General features: G+C 39.8%; 1 protein-coding gene across 9 annotated transcripts in view; it reads left to right on the forward strand.

The window, feature by feature from the left end:
* Positions 1–17620, forward strand: part of RALGAPA1 (Ral GTPase activating protein catalytic subunit alpha 1) — a 293801-nt gene that overhangs the window by 252224 nt on the left and 23957 nt on the right. For all 9 annotated transcript variants that reach the window (XM_088457052.1, XM_088457053.1, XM_088457056.1 and 6 more), the window contains one exon: positions 17445–17572. In XM_088457052.1, the coding sequence (XP_088313178.1) occupies positions 17445–17572 (128 nt within the window). The remainder of the gene's footprint in view (positions 1–17444; positions 17573–17620) is intronic.

The following is a 17620-nucleotide window of genomic DNA, read 5'->3' on the forward strand; positions in this document are numbered from 1 at the left end:
TTTACTCTTACTATACTACTCAGTAGTACATCCTAGCTGCCACCCCTCTACTAGAGTCTACTTTACTCCTACTATACTACTCAGTAGTACATCCTAGCTGCCACCCCTTTATGAGTCTACTTTACTCTTACTATACTACTCAGTAGTACATCCTAGCTGCCACCCCTTTATTAGTCTACTTTACTCTTACTATACTACTCAGTAGTACATCCTAGCTCCCACCCCTTTATTAGTCTACTCTTACTATACTACTCTCAGTAATACATCCTAGCTGCCACCTCTTTATTAGAGTCTACCCTTCTCTTACCTAACTACTCTCAGTAATACATCCTAGCTGCCACCTCTTTACTAGAGTCTACCCTTCTCTTACCTGACCACTCTCCGTAATATATCCTAGCTACCACCCCTTTATTAGTCTACTTTACTCTTACTATACTACTCAGTAGTACATCCTAGCTGCCACCCCTTTATTAGTCCACTTTACTCTTACTATACTACTCAGTAGTACATCCTAGCTGCCACCCCTTTATTAGTCTACTTTACTCTTACTATACTACTCAGTAGTACATCCCTAGCTGCCGCCCCTTTATAAGTCTACTTTACTCTTACTATACTACTCTCAGTAATACATCCTAGCTACCACCTCTTTACTAGAGTCTACTTCACTCTTACTATACTACTCCGTAGTACATCCTAGCTGCCCCCCCTTTATTAATGTTTACCCTTCTCTTACCTAGCTACTCTCAGTAATACATCCTAGCTGCCACCTCTTTACTAGAGTCTACTTTACTCTTACTATACTACTCTCAGTAATACATCCTAGCTGCCACCTCTTTACTAGAGTCTACCCTTCTCTTACCTGACCACTCTCAGTAATATATCCTAGTTACCACCCCTTTATTAGTCTACTTTACTCTTACTATACTACTCAGTAGTACATCCTAGCTACCACCCCTTTATTAGTCTACTTTACTCTTACTATACTACTCAGTAGTACATCCCTAGCTGCCGCCCCTTTAGTACATCCTAGCTGCCACCCCTTTATTAGTCTACTTTACTCTTACTATACTACTCAGTAGTACATCCTAGCTGCCACCCCTTTATTAGTCTACTTTACTCTTACTATACTACTCAGTAGTACATCCTAGCTGCCACCCCTCTACTAGAGTCTACTTTACTCCTACTATACTACTCAGTAGTACATCCTAGCTGCCACCCCTTTATGAGTCTACTTTACTCTTACTATACTACTCAGTAGTACATCCTAGCTGCCACCCCTTTATTAGTCTACTTTACTCTTACTATACTACTCAGTAGTACATCCTAGCTCCCACCCCTTTATTAGAGTCTACTTTACTCTTACTATACTACTCAGTAATACATCCTAGCTGCCACCTCTTTATTAGAGTCTACCCTTCTCTTACCTAACTACTTTCAGTAATACATCCTAGCTGCCACCTCTTTACTAGAGTCTACCCTTCTCTTACCTGACCACTCTCAGTAATATATCCTAGCTACCACCCCTTTATTAGTCTACTCTTACTATACTACTCAGTAGTACATCCCTAGCTGCCGCCCCTTTATAAGTATACTTTACTCTTGCTATACTACTTAGTAGTACATCCTAGCTACCACCCCTTTATTACTCTTACTATACTACTCAGTAGTACATCCCTAGCTGCCGCCCCTTTATAAGTCTACTTTACTCTTACTATACTACTTAGTAGTACATCCTAGCTGCCACCCCTTTATTAGTCTACTTTACTCTTACTATACTACTCAGTAGTACATCCTAGCTGCCACCCCTTTATTAGAGTCTAATTTACTCTTGCTGTACTACTCAAGAGAGCAGAATATTGGATGGTGAACTCTACTAGTTTCCGCTTCATATATTAATGCTCAATGGATACTGACATATTTGCTATATCTCGTGTATTAACTGGTAAAGCAAAACAATTGCCAAGGATTTATTTTTCTCCACATAGACAACATGAGTCTCCCATTGTAAGAGAAATGTCATCACTGGTTTTTGTCAGAAATCATTTTTGTAGCATTTTTCTTAAAGGACACTTTAGGAACTGGTAGCATGTTGGTAGTTTCTGCTCATTTATTATGGCAGTTAAATATTGGTATTCTTATTTTAGGGGAACCAAGCCACAGTTCTGAAATGGAATATATCTCTGCTAACATGCTGTTTATAATTGAGAATAGCATACATAAAGGGCAGGAAAAGCTGGCGCTGAATGATGTTAGGTATCAGATACTTTACATAGGCTCACTTTGGATAACTTTACATACAGTACTCAAACGGCATAGCAGACACCAAATGCTGCTGACACTGTAGTCCTGTTAGGCATAGCAATCCTCAGTCATTCTAATATTATGCCAAACCAATCCCTTTTCTCGTCACAAAGCTTTTAAACCAACAACACCTCCACGCACATACACACACTTCCCGATTTATCCAATGCCAAGCGATATTACCCCTATTCGGCTGAGTGGTTTTATATAATGAAACTATCCAAAGCATCTTTTCAGTGCAGCAAAATGTGCTGAGTGAGTTTGTATAACGGAGTGATCTGATAAATGTACCCCCCATTATCTGAGTGATTTTGTATGACAAGCTTATACAATAATATATCAGAGTGGAAACATGGTAGGAGAATTTATTAGCCCGTTCTTTTAGGGTATGTCTGAATGTGGGGAGATGGGTACCAGTTTTGTCACTTAACATAAGCAAGGTGCTTATAGAAAAAGTGGATGAGCAGTTGGTATCAGGGTGGGGGGGGGTCAGTTGTCGGCAAAGGCTGCAAATTGCTGTAGCCTCAGCGTTAAAATGCCAGCAATGCCGTAACACATCCTTTGCTTAGCCAGCTGAATGCCTGATGCACACAGAAGTCCTCGCTACCCTATGGGGTAGCAAACACTTTTGTGGAAGATCCCGCTGCCGTGCAGATTCAACCGAGCGAACAGATTTGCACTTATTTGAATTCCCCCCCAAGTGTGAATAAAGTATACTAGTGAGCTTGACTGCTATTACGTGCCTTGATATCCCTATTTCCCCACAGAAATACAGGAAAATTGTAGGTGCAATGCAGAACTGTGTCACTTTCTTTCTTTTCCAGTGTTTGATTTTACGAAAGTCTGAAAATGACTTGCAGTCCAGCAGCGTAATGTTCCAGCTGTTAAATTTCTCAGCAGTCACTACCTGTGTACATTGGAGTTATTACTTATTGTATTACAGGCGATGGGAAAGTCAGTAACAAAGTGGCAAATTGTTTTCAGACAAGCATTCCATTAAAATCGGAGGTTTGTTGATTATATTTTTCTTTTTGCATACATATTTATCATCCAATTTTGTTTTCTCATAAGGAGGTCTTCAGATTGAATATGCCACAGCCAGCTTTGCGACTACAGACAGCTTTTTCTGCTCTAGTCCATTAATTTAGCACCTTTTAATAATGTCAGTCTGTGTTATGGCAGATGTCTTAATGCAGGATCTGCCTGCTCAGCCATGGGCACCTGTTTTGGATTTAGATTCATCTAGTAGCCTGTGGGGTTTAACGAACCAGACATACCAGGAGTCGTCTTATCACTGGCACAATTAGGACATCCTTGTCTCTTAGTCTGGTGGGGGTTAAACTTTGGGGAATCTCAAATGCATTGGTGTTGGGCAATGACTATGTAATAATTTCAGAGGTGGAATATAATTGAGAAATCAAACTTCACTCAGTATTTCGTATGTATTTCTTTTTTGTTGTTTTACCTTTTACAGTAAATGTATCATTGTACTCTTCCCCGCAGCTAAGAACATAATGTCATTTGAATATAATTATCAGATGTGGTTTTGCTACTTCTTAGTCCAGATGACTGTGCTTACTTGTGTGACAACACATGACAAGGTGGGACTATATAGACTGGTCACACTAGGGAGGGGGAGGTCATTTGGCATGTACCACTCATGTATGTGTTGTCACACAAGTGTACAAGGCTTATATTGTATACATCCTCACAACTGTTTCTCTTTTGGACCTTAAGCCTCAGGAGTCATTACTTTTAAATTGTCTTACTTTGTTATATTTTGCAATATATTGGTAAATGTCTCTATAGGACCTCAATTTCCATACATATAGCAACCCCACTGTATATTAATGCTAGACTAATCCAGATAGTCATGGTAACTATGAAGTACAACAACCAGAACCACTCCCCTTATGTTGTACCTACAATTCCCCAGACAATGTTTCCTCTGCCCTTCTGTGCATGAAAAGTGGGATCTGGGTGGCACCCCCCTGAAAATGTTTAATATCTAAAGCTGGCCACACACTAGAACAACTTACATCCAACCAGCCAACTTGTTGATTGGTTGGAATGAAAATCTGGTAAGGAATAGGAGTAACTGATCAGCAATTTGCTCCTAAATGCCAGAAAACAGATGAAAATGGTCGTTCAGACAAGTTTGTTAAATGTTTGATCTAAACTATTTGTTCATACAACAGTTTTGGTCCATTTTTCAGCGTCTGGGAGCAAGTTGCTGATTGTATTCCTTACCAGATTTTCATTCCAACCAATCTACTAGTTGGCTGGTTGGATAGATCTTTAGATGTGTGGCCAGCTTTAGACTTGCGCTTATCCCACTTTTCATCAGCTTTTTTGTTTATTTCAAGAAACATGGACGATACAAATTGTTCTTCAGTTATTTCTCTAAAGGTAGCTCTCACATTGCCTAGTTACAGTAGCTTAGAGTGGCTTCCAAAAGTATTCATCCACCAAAACTTAGATTTGTCTATTACAAATGGCATTTGTTCCATACGGTATTTTTATTAAGAACCAGTAGGCTCTTAAAATATTTTTTTAAAACTCATAGTTCATTATTTATCTGCAGATTTTTTAAATAAAAACTAAAAAAATAAGTTCCTTGCATAAATGTTCAATGTGGTTCTACTAGTCTGCAGGATTTGAATACTTATGCAAGCATCATTATTCAATTTTGATTTAATAAAAATATCTACAGACAAATTAATTATGAGTTTGAAAATTTACTTTAGGAACCTACTGGTTTAAAATATTAATTCTACCTGGAACAAACTTTTAGGGGATTGAATGCTTTTGCAACTCACTTTATAATACTTATATTCCTTATTGGCAGTTTTGCATGCCCACTATTTACTATAGATAAATATTGAGCTGAAGTTAAAGGGATTAGATAAAACAGTTGATTAACTGAGGGGAAGTATGGTACTTAACCAAGATGGCAGCAAATACAGGAGATGATGTCAATAATAAAACATTAACTTTTTAACATACACAAAAATAATAAAAATTTTCAGAGTTTCTACATTGCAAATTATAGCTGTGTTAATATCAAATGTGTTAGTGCATGCACAAAAGAAAGGTGCTAGGCAAATTGGATCCCTTTTGTCACCCATAGTTGAAACTACACCCTTAAGCTTATGTACAATGGGGAATAAATGTAATATGCCAGATCAGATAGTGTGCATTAAAACAGCCTGTGGTACTTCACAAAGGTTATCCCAGAACCAATAAGGTATACTGAACAAAATAGCAAATAGTGAAGGGCCATTGGGCACTAGTTGTGAACACACTAATAAAAACAAATGATACTATACCTTTATCCAGGTGGATGTTTCATGCAATCGCTGATATGAAAACAGATAAAGAATTATCCACAGAGAATGCAAATAACTTAAGGTCAAAAATTGTTTGTAATAACAGTTTATTAAAGATTTGCTCTAAAAAGCAACAAATTATTGTGATGAATCAGCTCTGGTATAGAGTGCACACAAGATATTGAGATTGGAGGGGTACAAACAGCGTTTTAGTGCCAACACGTAGTCCGGAATTCCCGTGTTGCTCACAGTTTGAAGTTCTACTGGAATTAGGGTCTTCTAATACAACATGCAGCAGTCTAAAACATTTTGAGCATATATGCTTTTCCTCAGAGACAATGCATGCTGGTTGGTCTGTAGCTGTACCTGTATTTATACTGTCCATTTTTGCACCTTTTTCGGAACTTCCGGTCCGCGCTTGACCAGTACTTCCAGTTTTGCTGAACACCGGAAGTTGTCATCAGTTCTAGAGCTGGACTGGGAGTAGTGTGTTTGATGTTGTCTCCACTTGTGAATGGTTTGGGGAAGGGTCACAGGGAATGTTTAAGATAATATTATGCTTCCAAAGTGGCTTTTCAAAGTTCTTAAAAAGGCAGAAGATCTCTAGGATGCCGCTGAACCGGAAGTTGCAGTTACTACCAGTTGATATGGTGGGGAGCACATGTAGAGAATGCTTTTGCTTCTGCTTTTTTGAAGAGGTTTTAATTCAGGACAAATTCTTATGGTATGTAATAACAGAGAAAAACATAAGTTAGTAGATGAAGTAAAAAAAGACCTTAATAACGATAATAAAATATAAAAATATGAAGAATAAAAAATGAAGAGGGGTATATGTGTTAAAAGTAAAAAGAAAAACATTTCAACTCCATCTTTATTGAGTCCATCTGGTGAGGAAGGAAACATAGAGAAGGTGACAACAGCAAAAGAAAGAAGTAAAACAAAAGAGAGGTAGATAAGGAGGTGTTGCTAAGAGAAAGAAAAAAAGGGTCAATGGTTCTAATCCTTGTTTAAGTTCATCAGGACTCAACGCATATAAGGAAAAAGGCCTGAATTGCCCTTACATGTAGGATAAATCCATTCAAATACATTGATTATCAAAAATACATAGAATTTCTTTACAGTGATTTTCTCCGATCTAACACAGCAACAACAAAGAATTATGGAACTACAACCATTTAAAGAGAAATCCTTCTTCTACCCATCGCACATTAAAGGTAATTTTATAGCAAATATTTCCAGATTAGTACTTGATGTTCTCAAACAGATTAATAAGAAATAAAAAAAAAATCAGAAATTGGAACCTTTCACAAAAAAGAACGGGATACAATTAAAAGTCTACAAGAGGATAAAAGTATTGTGATCAAACCTTCAGAAAAGGGAGGAGGGTATAGTCATCATGGACCGAACTTTTAAATGAGATCCAAAAACAACTTCAGAGCAAGACTTATTCGAAACAAAGGAACGATCCGACTGGTCAAAATAAAAGCTTGTTTTACAGAATCGTAGAAGAAAACACTAAAATAATGTCATTAGCAAAGAAGAAAAATACTTTTTGGATCGACAAAAATCCTTTTACTCCGACAATTTATGTTCTGCCCAAACTACCAAAAATTAATAAAATCCACCAGGAAGAACAATCATTGCAGGTATTTATAGTTTGACTAGCAATCTTTGCGCATATGTCGACTTCCATTTTCAACCAATTGTGATGAAAACCAAGTCATATGAAAACCAAGTTGTCGAAACTTGATTATTGGCTGAGACAAGATCAGTTTAAAATTGAATCGCAGCGACACCATCTTGCGACTGGCCGCAAGATGCCATTTTGCGAATGGCCGCCTAAGCGCCATTTTAGATAAACTCACACTTCAGTACATGTGGCGATAATACTATTAGCATCATGCGAATGCATCTGTGACCATCGCCATAAGTTACGGCGATTCACGAAAAGCCCATTTCATGACTTTACGTATTATAAAGGATATATTTCAGAAATGGCTTTACAGTATGTCAAAATTGGATTGCATTAGCTGAACAGAGCAAATGGCCACGTGACAACTAGCTTGTGTAGATAAGCTTCCTGGATAACGTCTGCTCTCACTCCAGGTGGCCCGGCTAGAATACACCCCTTACCTTAGCAGGCTTCCTGCCAAGAGTGTTGTCTTAGGTCTGGGTCTTGTAGCTGGGCTAATTTGCATTCACACAAGAGTCTGGGAGAATAAAAGGGCTTTTCTTTTGAGCCTGGGAAAGGTGGGTGCTGCTGAGAGAAGGGGCATGTGGAGCTAGAAGGCTCAGCATTCAACACTGCTAGGTGTTCACTTAGTAAGTGAGATTTAAGTGCACCATTCCTCATACACACATTAATACGCACAATTGCGCTGTTAACTAGTCGCATATTAGCGAATGCATAAGACCTTGTGTGAAAACACTGTTTTATTAGCTTCATGCGCACGCATCTGCCCCAAGTTAACTAGCATCTTTATATCAAACCCCGCATACTCACACATTACATATCCACATAAAAGGTTTAATAAGCTTTAAGGTATAAGATTTAAGTTTGTTCAGTTGGTATAAATGCTGTGAAATAAAGATATTTGATAACTAAAGTTTTATACATGGTAAGAAAGCCGTGTTTGGTTTCGTATTGATGCGTACTCTTTCAACAGATTTCCGGTATTATCGGTGTGGAGATCGCATCATGCATTCTCAACTTATGGACCGCAGAGACTTCAAGTAACAAAATGTACATTATATGAACAACTGTTAGGATGATTGCATGGGGTGGGAGGGCAGAGACCCCCAGTTGTTAGAGGCTGGGATGAGTCTATTTGAACCAGCCTGTTAAACGCTCTGTAACAGATGCTTCCCCCCTGGGAACCAATGGCATAAGCAAGAAACTTCTCTATTGTCCTGTCTATTCTGGGGGGGTATAAATATGTGTGCTCCAACACTGGGTTCTTAGTCTTCTTGCTGAATGCTAACTGAGGGGTTTCTTGCTGATGCCTAACATCTGGACCAGAATGCACTGCATATGTATACTGTACTTGGGTCTGTATAATTCCTTTGCGCCGAATTGTGTCTGGATCAATAGCGTGTAACTGACTGTACTTTTACCTGAATAATACTTGTGCTTTGGAACCACAGATTCCAGGTCTTAAGTCTTTATTTACTGTAGGACTGCGTACGCAAATTAGCGTCATCCTTAGAGGTTTATAGGTAGGATATTAGAAGGTATAGGCAGGGGTATATAGAGGTTCTGACCCAGTATCATCAAAGTCCTATGTAAGAGATACTACAGATACCCTAACAGATAAAAGACATCAGATTGGGAGAAGATAAGATTATGGTTTGTGCCAACATCACTTCTTTATTCACAATCATCCATCACATAGAGGGTTTTAAGTATATATTATGGCTTTTAGATCAAACACAATTAGATGAAGATCACCTTCATTAAAGAGAGTATTTATTTTATCCTTCACAATAATTATTTATTTTTTAACTGCGATTACTACATTCAACGTATTGGTACGTAACTGCATACAATTTTTTACGTTATTTTTCTCTAACTGTGCCTATTTATCTTTTTTTTTTAACATCTATCGTGTGGAACATCCACCTGTATACAAGTATAGTTTAATTTCTGTATCTATTTGTGTGTTCCCAAATAGCGCCCAAAGGTCTTCACTATTTGCTATTATGTACAAAATGGGTTGATGCAGAGTTGAACAAAAGTCATTTTGGTGACTGTATTTCGCGCATTTAGGGTTGGTGCAAGTACTCACTGAGATGATGGCTATGAACCCAAGCGTACTGATATGGTCCATCTGACCACAGAAATGTGTACAACTCTTTGATGGCCTAATTTATACATGTTGTTTTTTCATGTTTACACAATTGCCACCATCTTGCATTGTGCTGTTTTCAAAATTGAGGTTTTCTTTTTAACAGCCATTCTTTAACCTATAGTTTTAAAAGGTTTTTGACAATATAAAATGTGATCTATTTGGTTACATTCATACAGCAGAGCTGACCACTATTGAGGACACAATAATTGTGAAAGGCATCTTTTTCCATGAGGTGTTTGTGTTAATGTAAAATGGTGGTTATGCAGCTTTGCTGCTACCTTCTGGTGTGAACAACCATAATCAATTGGAAGTGCTTCATTCCCAGCATGCCTAGAGTGATAAGTTAACACACCAGTGGGATTTTCTAGGGCCCACCTAGATGCCGCACTTGTAATGTGCTAACAAGCTCATTTTTTTTACCCTCTTTCCTCTTCTTTTTTCTTTTTCACCCTTAGAGGAATAGCTTAGAAGTTCAGTGAACTAAACATAATGAAAGCACCACGGGGCACAAAAAAGAACTGTGATTTTATTTATTTTTTTATTTTTTTTTATTTTATTTTTTTTCCCCCAGCCAAATAGAAAATTAGTTTTGGTAATACATAAAGGGCAGTTTCTCATGTACAAGGGAGACTTGCTGTGAATCTGAAGATTCTATTAACTACACAGAAATCAGCAGCTGAGAGAGACTCCTGTAGCCTCTATCCTCTGCACAGATGCACACCTCCAATGATCAGATTTTAACAGTCCGTTATCAGCAATAGATAATTTTTAGTTTGTTCTGCAAATGTACCGTGTATGTTAATTTTATTAGAAAAAAAACGGATAGTTGTGTTTGTATGTATTATTGTTATACACCATTGTATTCATTTTATATTACCTTCCTGTATACTGTAGGTATTACTCTCATGATTCTTATCTACAGTATGGAGAACTTTTGGTCATTGGATAAAAATTATAACAAACCCTGTAATGAGTAAACTGAATGCATTGCGTAAAAGCGGATAGTTAACCACAAAACAGTGCTGCAAGTAAAGATCTGGTGTATAAAGCACTAACATAGTTGATTAGTTATCTGAAAAAAAAGGCGACAATCATAAAACAGTCAGGACAATAACCTTATACCACCCCAGGGAATGGGGGTCACATGCTACTTTTATGAGAGGAGAAACCTTTCTCTACTTGTGACACTTATACACAATCTGCTACACTGCTCTCGACCTCAGTGTGTCGGCTGAAATGCTACTTAGAACATGTTTAAAGATATAACACCCGTACCATTTCAGCCGTGTCAGAATCCTGGTGCCGGCATATTGAGGACAACACAATGACTGATCACATCATCACTGTTAACCCCTTGACCACATACCACAGTTACTGTACTGATTTGTATTTGGTTGATTAGTGTCGGGAGGTCACTAGGGTAGTGCGACCTGTGCCATGGCACAGGGCAGCGGGCACTGTTCAGCCCTGTCAATTTTCTGTTATCATTCTCACTTGTAGCTTCCTCTCATTTTCTCCCCAGCATCTCCTGGCCTCCCATATCTTTTCCCTGACCCTTCCCCATGATGCCATGGCTCTTTTTCAGGTGTGTTATCTCCCTTTTTAAAAAAAAGGGGGAGCTCTTTCTGGCACAGGGCACCAAAAAGTCTAGTTTCGGCTCTGATTAGTATCATTCTCATTAAACAATTTGTATACAATTGTATCCACATACTTCTATCCTCCGTGCGTTACACACAACGCGTGAGTGCCCTGTGACTTGGTCTTTTCATGCGACTTTTTCCCTTAAGACGCAAAGTGATGTGAATAGGATGCACAAGCAGCTTATGCTGATTAAAATATGTGGCATTACTGTATTCTGTGTGCGACTGCTGTCCATAGGTCCCCATAGTAGCATTAACCCCCAGTGTCCCCTTATCTATTATATATTGTCTATATGTCCCCATTGAAGCATTGACAAGCCTCTCCCACCCCCATGGCATAACCTCATGCAGAGGTTTCTCGTCAAGGCGAAAATGTCCTGAGTTGTAGAATATAGAAACATTGGGAAGTTGACTACCAGATTTTATGCACATCCACTTCTAATTGAAGTGTAGTACAATACTTGGATAGTAAGTATGAGAAAAATTAAGGCGAGGGGGCTAAAATGTTACAGGATGTATTATTTATTGCTATTAATAAAATGGCAGTTCCCATTTCTTAACTGCACCAAAAGGTAAATACAAAATTCTACAAATATAAATACTGGAATTCAGCAACACTGATATTAGTGGACTGTGATAGTTCTGTATAACTCTCATACTTTGGGGCAGATTATTTGCTGACATGTCACATAGGGCCTAATTTATAATTGGATGCATGATCCATTTTTAAGTGTAAAATACTCGTTTTCATACTAAGCATGCGCACAAAAAAGTTATTCACTGTCCATATAAGACTTATTTGCATATACCTGACTTGTGCCTACTTACGCTTAGATAGGAGGAATATGGGAGGTAAGGGGCACACAAAGGACACATTAGATTAGTGCGGATTATAAAATGTTTCCTGGCTGTTTACAGTCATGGACCTTGAGGAGCTATCTGATGCAAAGTAACATTGGATAGATCTTAAAATACACAACAAATACCACAGGTCCACTATATTTCTGCAAGAGTGAACAGTCAGGGCTTGCTTGATACTCTTACTCACTTAAACTGCCTTTATAGCTGACCATATAGGCCCTAACATTTCAGTCGATCACTGACTACACACATTGGCAACCCATGACTATTCAGTCACTGCATCAGGCAGTCTATTTGTACCTATATACTACAATTAGGGGTCAATTAGCCATCCAAGCTTATTTCAGACAAATACTATGGGGTCTATTTACTAAGCAGTGTTAGGAGACAGAGTACAAAGTGATAAGAAAGTGATAAGGTGCCAGCCAATCAGCTCCCAACTGTCATTTTTCAAACACATCCTGTGAGATGACAGTTGGGAGCTGATTGGCTGGTACCTTATCACTTTCTTATCACTTTTCACTCTGTCTCCTAACACTGCTTAGTAAATAGACCCCTACGCACTATTTACTAGAGATGAGCGAGTTCGGTTCCCTGAGAACCGAATTTAGCAGATACGAGGCAGATACGAGTCGGCTCAGGTTTTCCCGCCTGACTCGAATCTCAAAACGAGGCAAAACATCATGATCCCACTGTCGGATTCACACAGGTTTTGGATTCTATAAAGGTCCTGCAATCGCCACCATTTTTCATTCCAGCTGTGAAGAGGGAGGGAGCTGTGCTGCGCTGCTGTTGTGCATAATAGGTTGTCCTGTCCATAGGGGCTGGGTGGCTGGCTGTTTGAGGTTATCCTGTCCATAGGGGCTGGCTGTTGTCCATATTAATCCATATAGGGGCTGGCTGGCTGTTCTGCTGTGTTGTCCAGGGGGTGCTCTATCCATCAGGGGTGCTCTTCTTCACCCCCAGTGTAAACATAATTTAAAAAAGTGTGTGCGTGTTAGCCACACCACCAGTGAAAAGATAAAAACAATTATTTGGTGTGCGTGTTAGCCTGCCACACCTCCAGTGTGAAAATAAAAGCAATTTTTTTTGTGTGTGCATGTTAGCCTGCCACACCACCAGTGTGAAAATAAAATAAATTTTTTGTGTATGGTTGGTTATGTGCGTTAGCCTCGCTATAATTGCTTGGTGACACTGTTGTAAGACCGCAGTGAGTATGGAGGACAGTCACATGACAGGAGAGCCGGAGCCACATACCAGTCTTGTAGCTGCCGGCAGCAGTCATGATGACGATGCAAGGCCATCAATGTCCTCTATGAAGGCCGATGTACCAGGGCTTAAGTCAGGCCAAAAAGACAGGCTAAAAAAAAAATCAACTTTACCCTGTTAAAGAAAAAAAAATCTAAAGCTAATGGTGCGTACACACTGGGCGATTAAAGTGGACGACTTAACGATATCGCTATCGTTCAGTAGTCCACTTTATCATCCATTTTTAACACGTACGATAATGACGACGCGCGTTCCCGCAGGCCGTTCGTCATCATCGTTCATCGGGTTAACATGCAGGCCAACCTGACGATGTCGTCAGGTTGCTGCATGTTATGGAATGGGGGAGAGAGCCCGGCGCTGAACGATATCGTTAATGATATCGTCCAGCGGGTGTGCTCAATGTAATGAACGACATTGAGTACACCCTGCCGGGGACACACTAGAGCGTATCGTCTAGTGTATGCGCACCATAAGTCAGCTTTAGAGAAACATAAAATTGGCATTATGCCATTCACTACACAAAGTGGGAAGGAAAGGATAAGGTACAAAAAAAATAAAAATTGTTAAGACACTGGAACCAACTGTGTGCTCCGAAAAATCACAAATCCCCGAGGAGAGTTCAAGTGTGTCTGCGGTTGCCATGTGTGAGCCTGACCTTTCTAATACTGTACTTGAAGAGGATCCTCCTTCCACCATTTGTGTGCCCTCTGCAAATGTGAGGATGAGCAGCACAGGTCAACGTGCTGATGTAGAAATCGAGGAAGCTTCTGTGGAATTGCACGAGGAGGATATTTATGTAGTTGGCGATAACAAGGATGATGAGAATGTTGATGTCGAGGATGTTTGTGTGAAAACTGTAAATGAGACAAAAGTCATTGCCCATGGTGGGAAAAATCCCATTGTTGCCATGCCTGGGCAAAGGACCAAAAAATCCACATCGCATGTGTGGAATCATTTCCACCCAAATCCGGACATCCTTTGCCAAGCCATTTGTAACCATTGCCATGTAACAGTGAGTAGAGGTAAGGACCTTAACCACCTTGGAACCTCCTCCCTGTTACGTCACTTGCAGCGCATTCATCAAATTGGAAAGAGTATAGAAACGTTGTGGACAAAAAAACAAACAACAATCAGTCCAGTGTCAACTAGCTGCTCCCTTCTATCTGGATCCAAGCGCCTGCAATCTCCACCTCCAACACCTGCATCATCATCAACATCCTCATTTGTGATCGGAAGTAGTCCTGCATCCAGTATCATAAGGACTGACTCCTATCGGTTGTTCCTCAGATGGATCCTTGAGTGTTACGCCTGCTGCTGTTGCTGTGAGTGGATCTTCATCCCAGAAGGGGACCAGGAAGAAGACACAATCCTTTGCATTGGCGAATAAGTTTGACAACAAACACCCAGTTGCACAGCAGCTTACTGACGCCATAACAGCTATGCTGGTAATAGATGTGCATCCAGTACCCGCCATTAATTTGTGGATTTTAGACACTTAATGGAGGTCCTGTGTCCCCGCTACCGTGTCCCTTCTAGATTCCACTTCTCTAGAATAGCAATTCACAATCTGTACAAGGACATTAAAAAAACCTTATTAATGTCCTCCGAAATGCCGTTGTGCCCACTGTCCACTTAACCACAGATATGTGGACAAGTGGGACTGAGCAAACTAAAGATTACATGACTGACAACCCACTGGGTAGGTGTTTTGCCTCCAACAGTGCAAACAGCAGCATCTAACAAATGCCATCTCATTCAGAGGCAGGCTACTCTGTGTATCATCGGTTTCACTAAGAGGCATACCACTGAGAACCTCTTAGAAAAACTCAGGGAAATCTTTGCAAAATGGCTTACCCCTCGGGATTTGTGATTTCTGACAATGCCAGCAAAATTGTGCAAGAATTACATCTGGGCGAATTCAAACTCATCCCATGTTTTGCTCAAACAAAGAATTTGATGGCGCAACATTTTTTAAAAAATGACAGGGTGTGCAGGAGATGCTTTCGGTGGCCCGAAAGATTTCTGGACATTTTCGACATTCAGCAACTGCGTGTCGAAGATTGCCGCACCAGCAAGAATTGTTGAATTTGCCCTGCCATCAGCTGAAGCAAGAGGTAATGACTAGGTGAAATTCTACCCTCTATATTCTTCAGCGGATGGAGGAGCAGGAAAAAGGCTATCCAAGGCTACACTGCGGCCTATGACAGAGAGAGAGGAGCAGGAATGCACCTTAGTCAAGCACAGTGGAGAATAATTTCCATGTTGTGCAAGGTTCTCAAACCCTTTGAACTTGCCACATGTGAAGTTAGTTCAGACACTGCCAGCTGGAGTCAGGTCAGTCCCCTAATCAGACTTTTGCAAAAGCAGCTGGAGAAAGTGAAGGAGGAGCTGAAACAGAGTGATTCCGCTAAGTATGTCGGACTTGTAGATCAAGCCCTTCATTTGCTTTGACAGGGTTAAAGGGTCGTCAATTCCTTGAAATCAGATCACTATATTTTGGCGACCATACTTGATCCTAGGTTTAAGTCATACCTTTTTTCTTTCTTTCCGATGGACATAAATCTGAAAAGATGCAAAGAGCTGGTGGTGAAAAAATTGTCAGCTTAAGCGCAACATGACACGGCAGCATCTCCTCCTTCATTTTCTACAGCTGCCAGGTAAAAATTTTATTTTCCTAAGAGACCCACTGGTGGTGGTGCAGATCAGTCAGCAAAACCTCACGACATCTGGTTGGGTCTGAAAGAACTGGCTACAATGAGTGACATGTCCATTTTATGTGATTTTAGCTGTTTTTATTTATTTTTTTTTATAAAAAATCCAAAAACAAACCACAGAGGTAAGGTTTTGGTAAGACCAATCCAGATCCAAAACACGAGGGTCGGCGCACATCTCTACTAATTAGTAGGCCCTGCTATCTGAGGTCTGCGCAATGGGACAAGCCAATGAAATTTAAATAGAAACAATGCAGTGTGTGGAACTTTAACTGCAGCCTTTAGGAAAATCTATTCCAATATTAAAACTTTAAAACACTTGTGCAAAAGGTTATTTACACCATAAGGACTGCAACTCTCATTATACATGCATAATAAACATAATTGCACAAGTTTTTGATGATAATCTGCTTTTTTTTAATGTTTTTGGAAATTTTTACAAAGCTTCCACATTGCATGTGAATCATAATCTTGTTACTCACCCTAGACTATAATAAGGGTAATTAATTCAGACACAGTTTTTCAGTTGCTGTTTCTTGGTAACGTGCAGTTAAAAAACAACTTTTTTGTCTAAATTAATTACCCATCCTCCCACAACTTTTATGCTGCGTACACACTGGCAGATATAATGGGTAAATATTGATCGGCCAATATATCGTGTGTGCGTCGGCCAGTTTGTATCGCGTTGGCTGTGCTGCACAGCCGTTGCCCAATATATCTGCAGATATATCTGATGATCGCGCTATCTGTATGGGTGGTCGGCTGACCGCCCGTCCACTTGCAGCAGAGGCCGCGGGGAAGGGGGTGCGACACTGCCCCCGGTACCCGTGGACAGGTAGTTGTTGAGTGTGTATGAACAACCATCATCTGCAGATCAGTCGGTCTGTAGAGATATCTTTTAGGTGTGTATCCAGCTTTAGCCTTACCAAGGGGGATCAGTTGATGGTTTAAGAGATTCTGGAACCTGCAGAAACAGGGACAGCAGGCCAGTTATTTCTCTTGATAATCCTGTCTAGCTGCCTGTGGCTCACATTTACACCGCTACTTGATAATAACCTCTGCCAAATCTCAAACACATTCATCTGTCTCTCTAATATAAGTACAAAATCATACATAATGAGTCATAGGACAAGTTATGATTGATAATATATACCTATATATTGTTTGTAAATAACTTTACATTTTCTATATTGTGCCTGAATGTACATTATGTGAAGAGAGGCCCATGGGAACTGCACAAACTATTTTCATTGTGTTAAAAGTTGTTTGACATAATGAAAGTGCAGTGCCAGTAAGTAAATACAGGCAGATATTGGCATGGGAAAATGATTTCGGTAAAACCAAAATATAAGTTCTGTATATATAACTATAGTATCAGCTGTACATGTGCCCTCCATCACAGCAGCTAGTAATACAGTTTGTCTTATTCCTGTTTTTCATTCTCTACTGTATGACCATTTTGCTCTTAACACTAATGCATTGAAGCTTTGAGGAGAGGATGCGGTACTTGGATTCAATCATCCAGCAGCATTTGGAGCCCACCACCTTTGAAGACTATGCTGCACAAGTCTTCTGTCCAGCTCCACATCAAAACCATCATCTACTCAATGCACGTGAGTCTTTTCTTCTGGAACTACTGGATTTATGTATATTTTTTATTA

The sequence above is a fragment of the Taudactylus pleione genome, unplaced genomic scaffold (assembly GCF_031769625.1).
Source record: "Taudactylus pleione unplaced genomic scaffold, aTauple2 ptg000737l, whole genome shotgun sequence".
Classification (NCBI taxonomy): domain Eukaryota; kingdom Metazoa; phylum Chordata; class Amphibia; order Anura; family Myobatrachidae; genus Taudactylus; species Taudactylus pleione.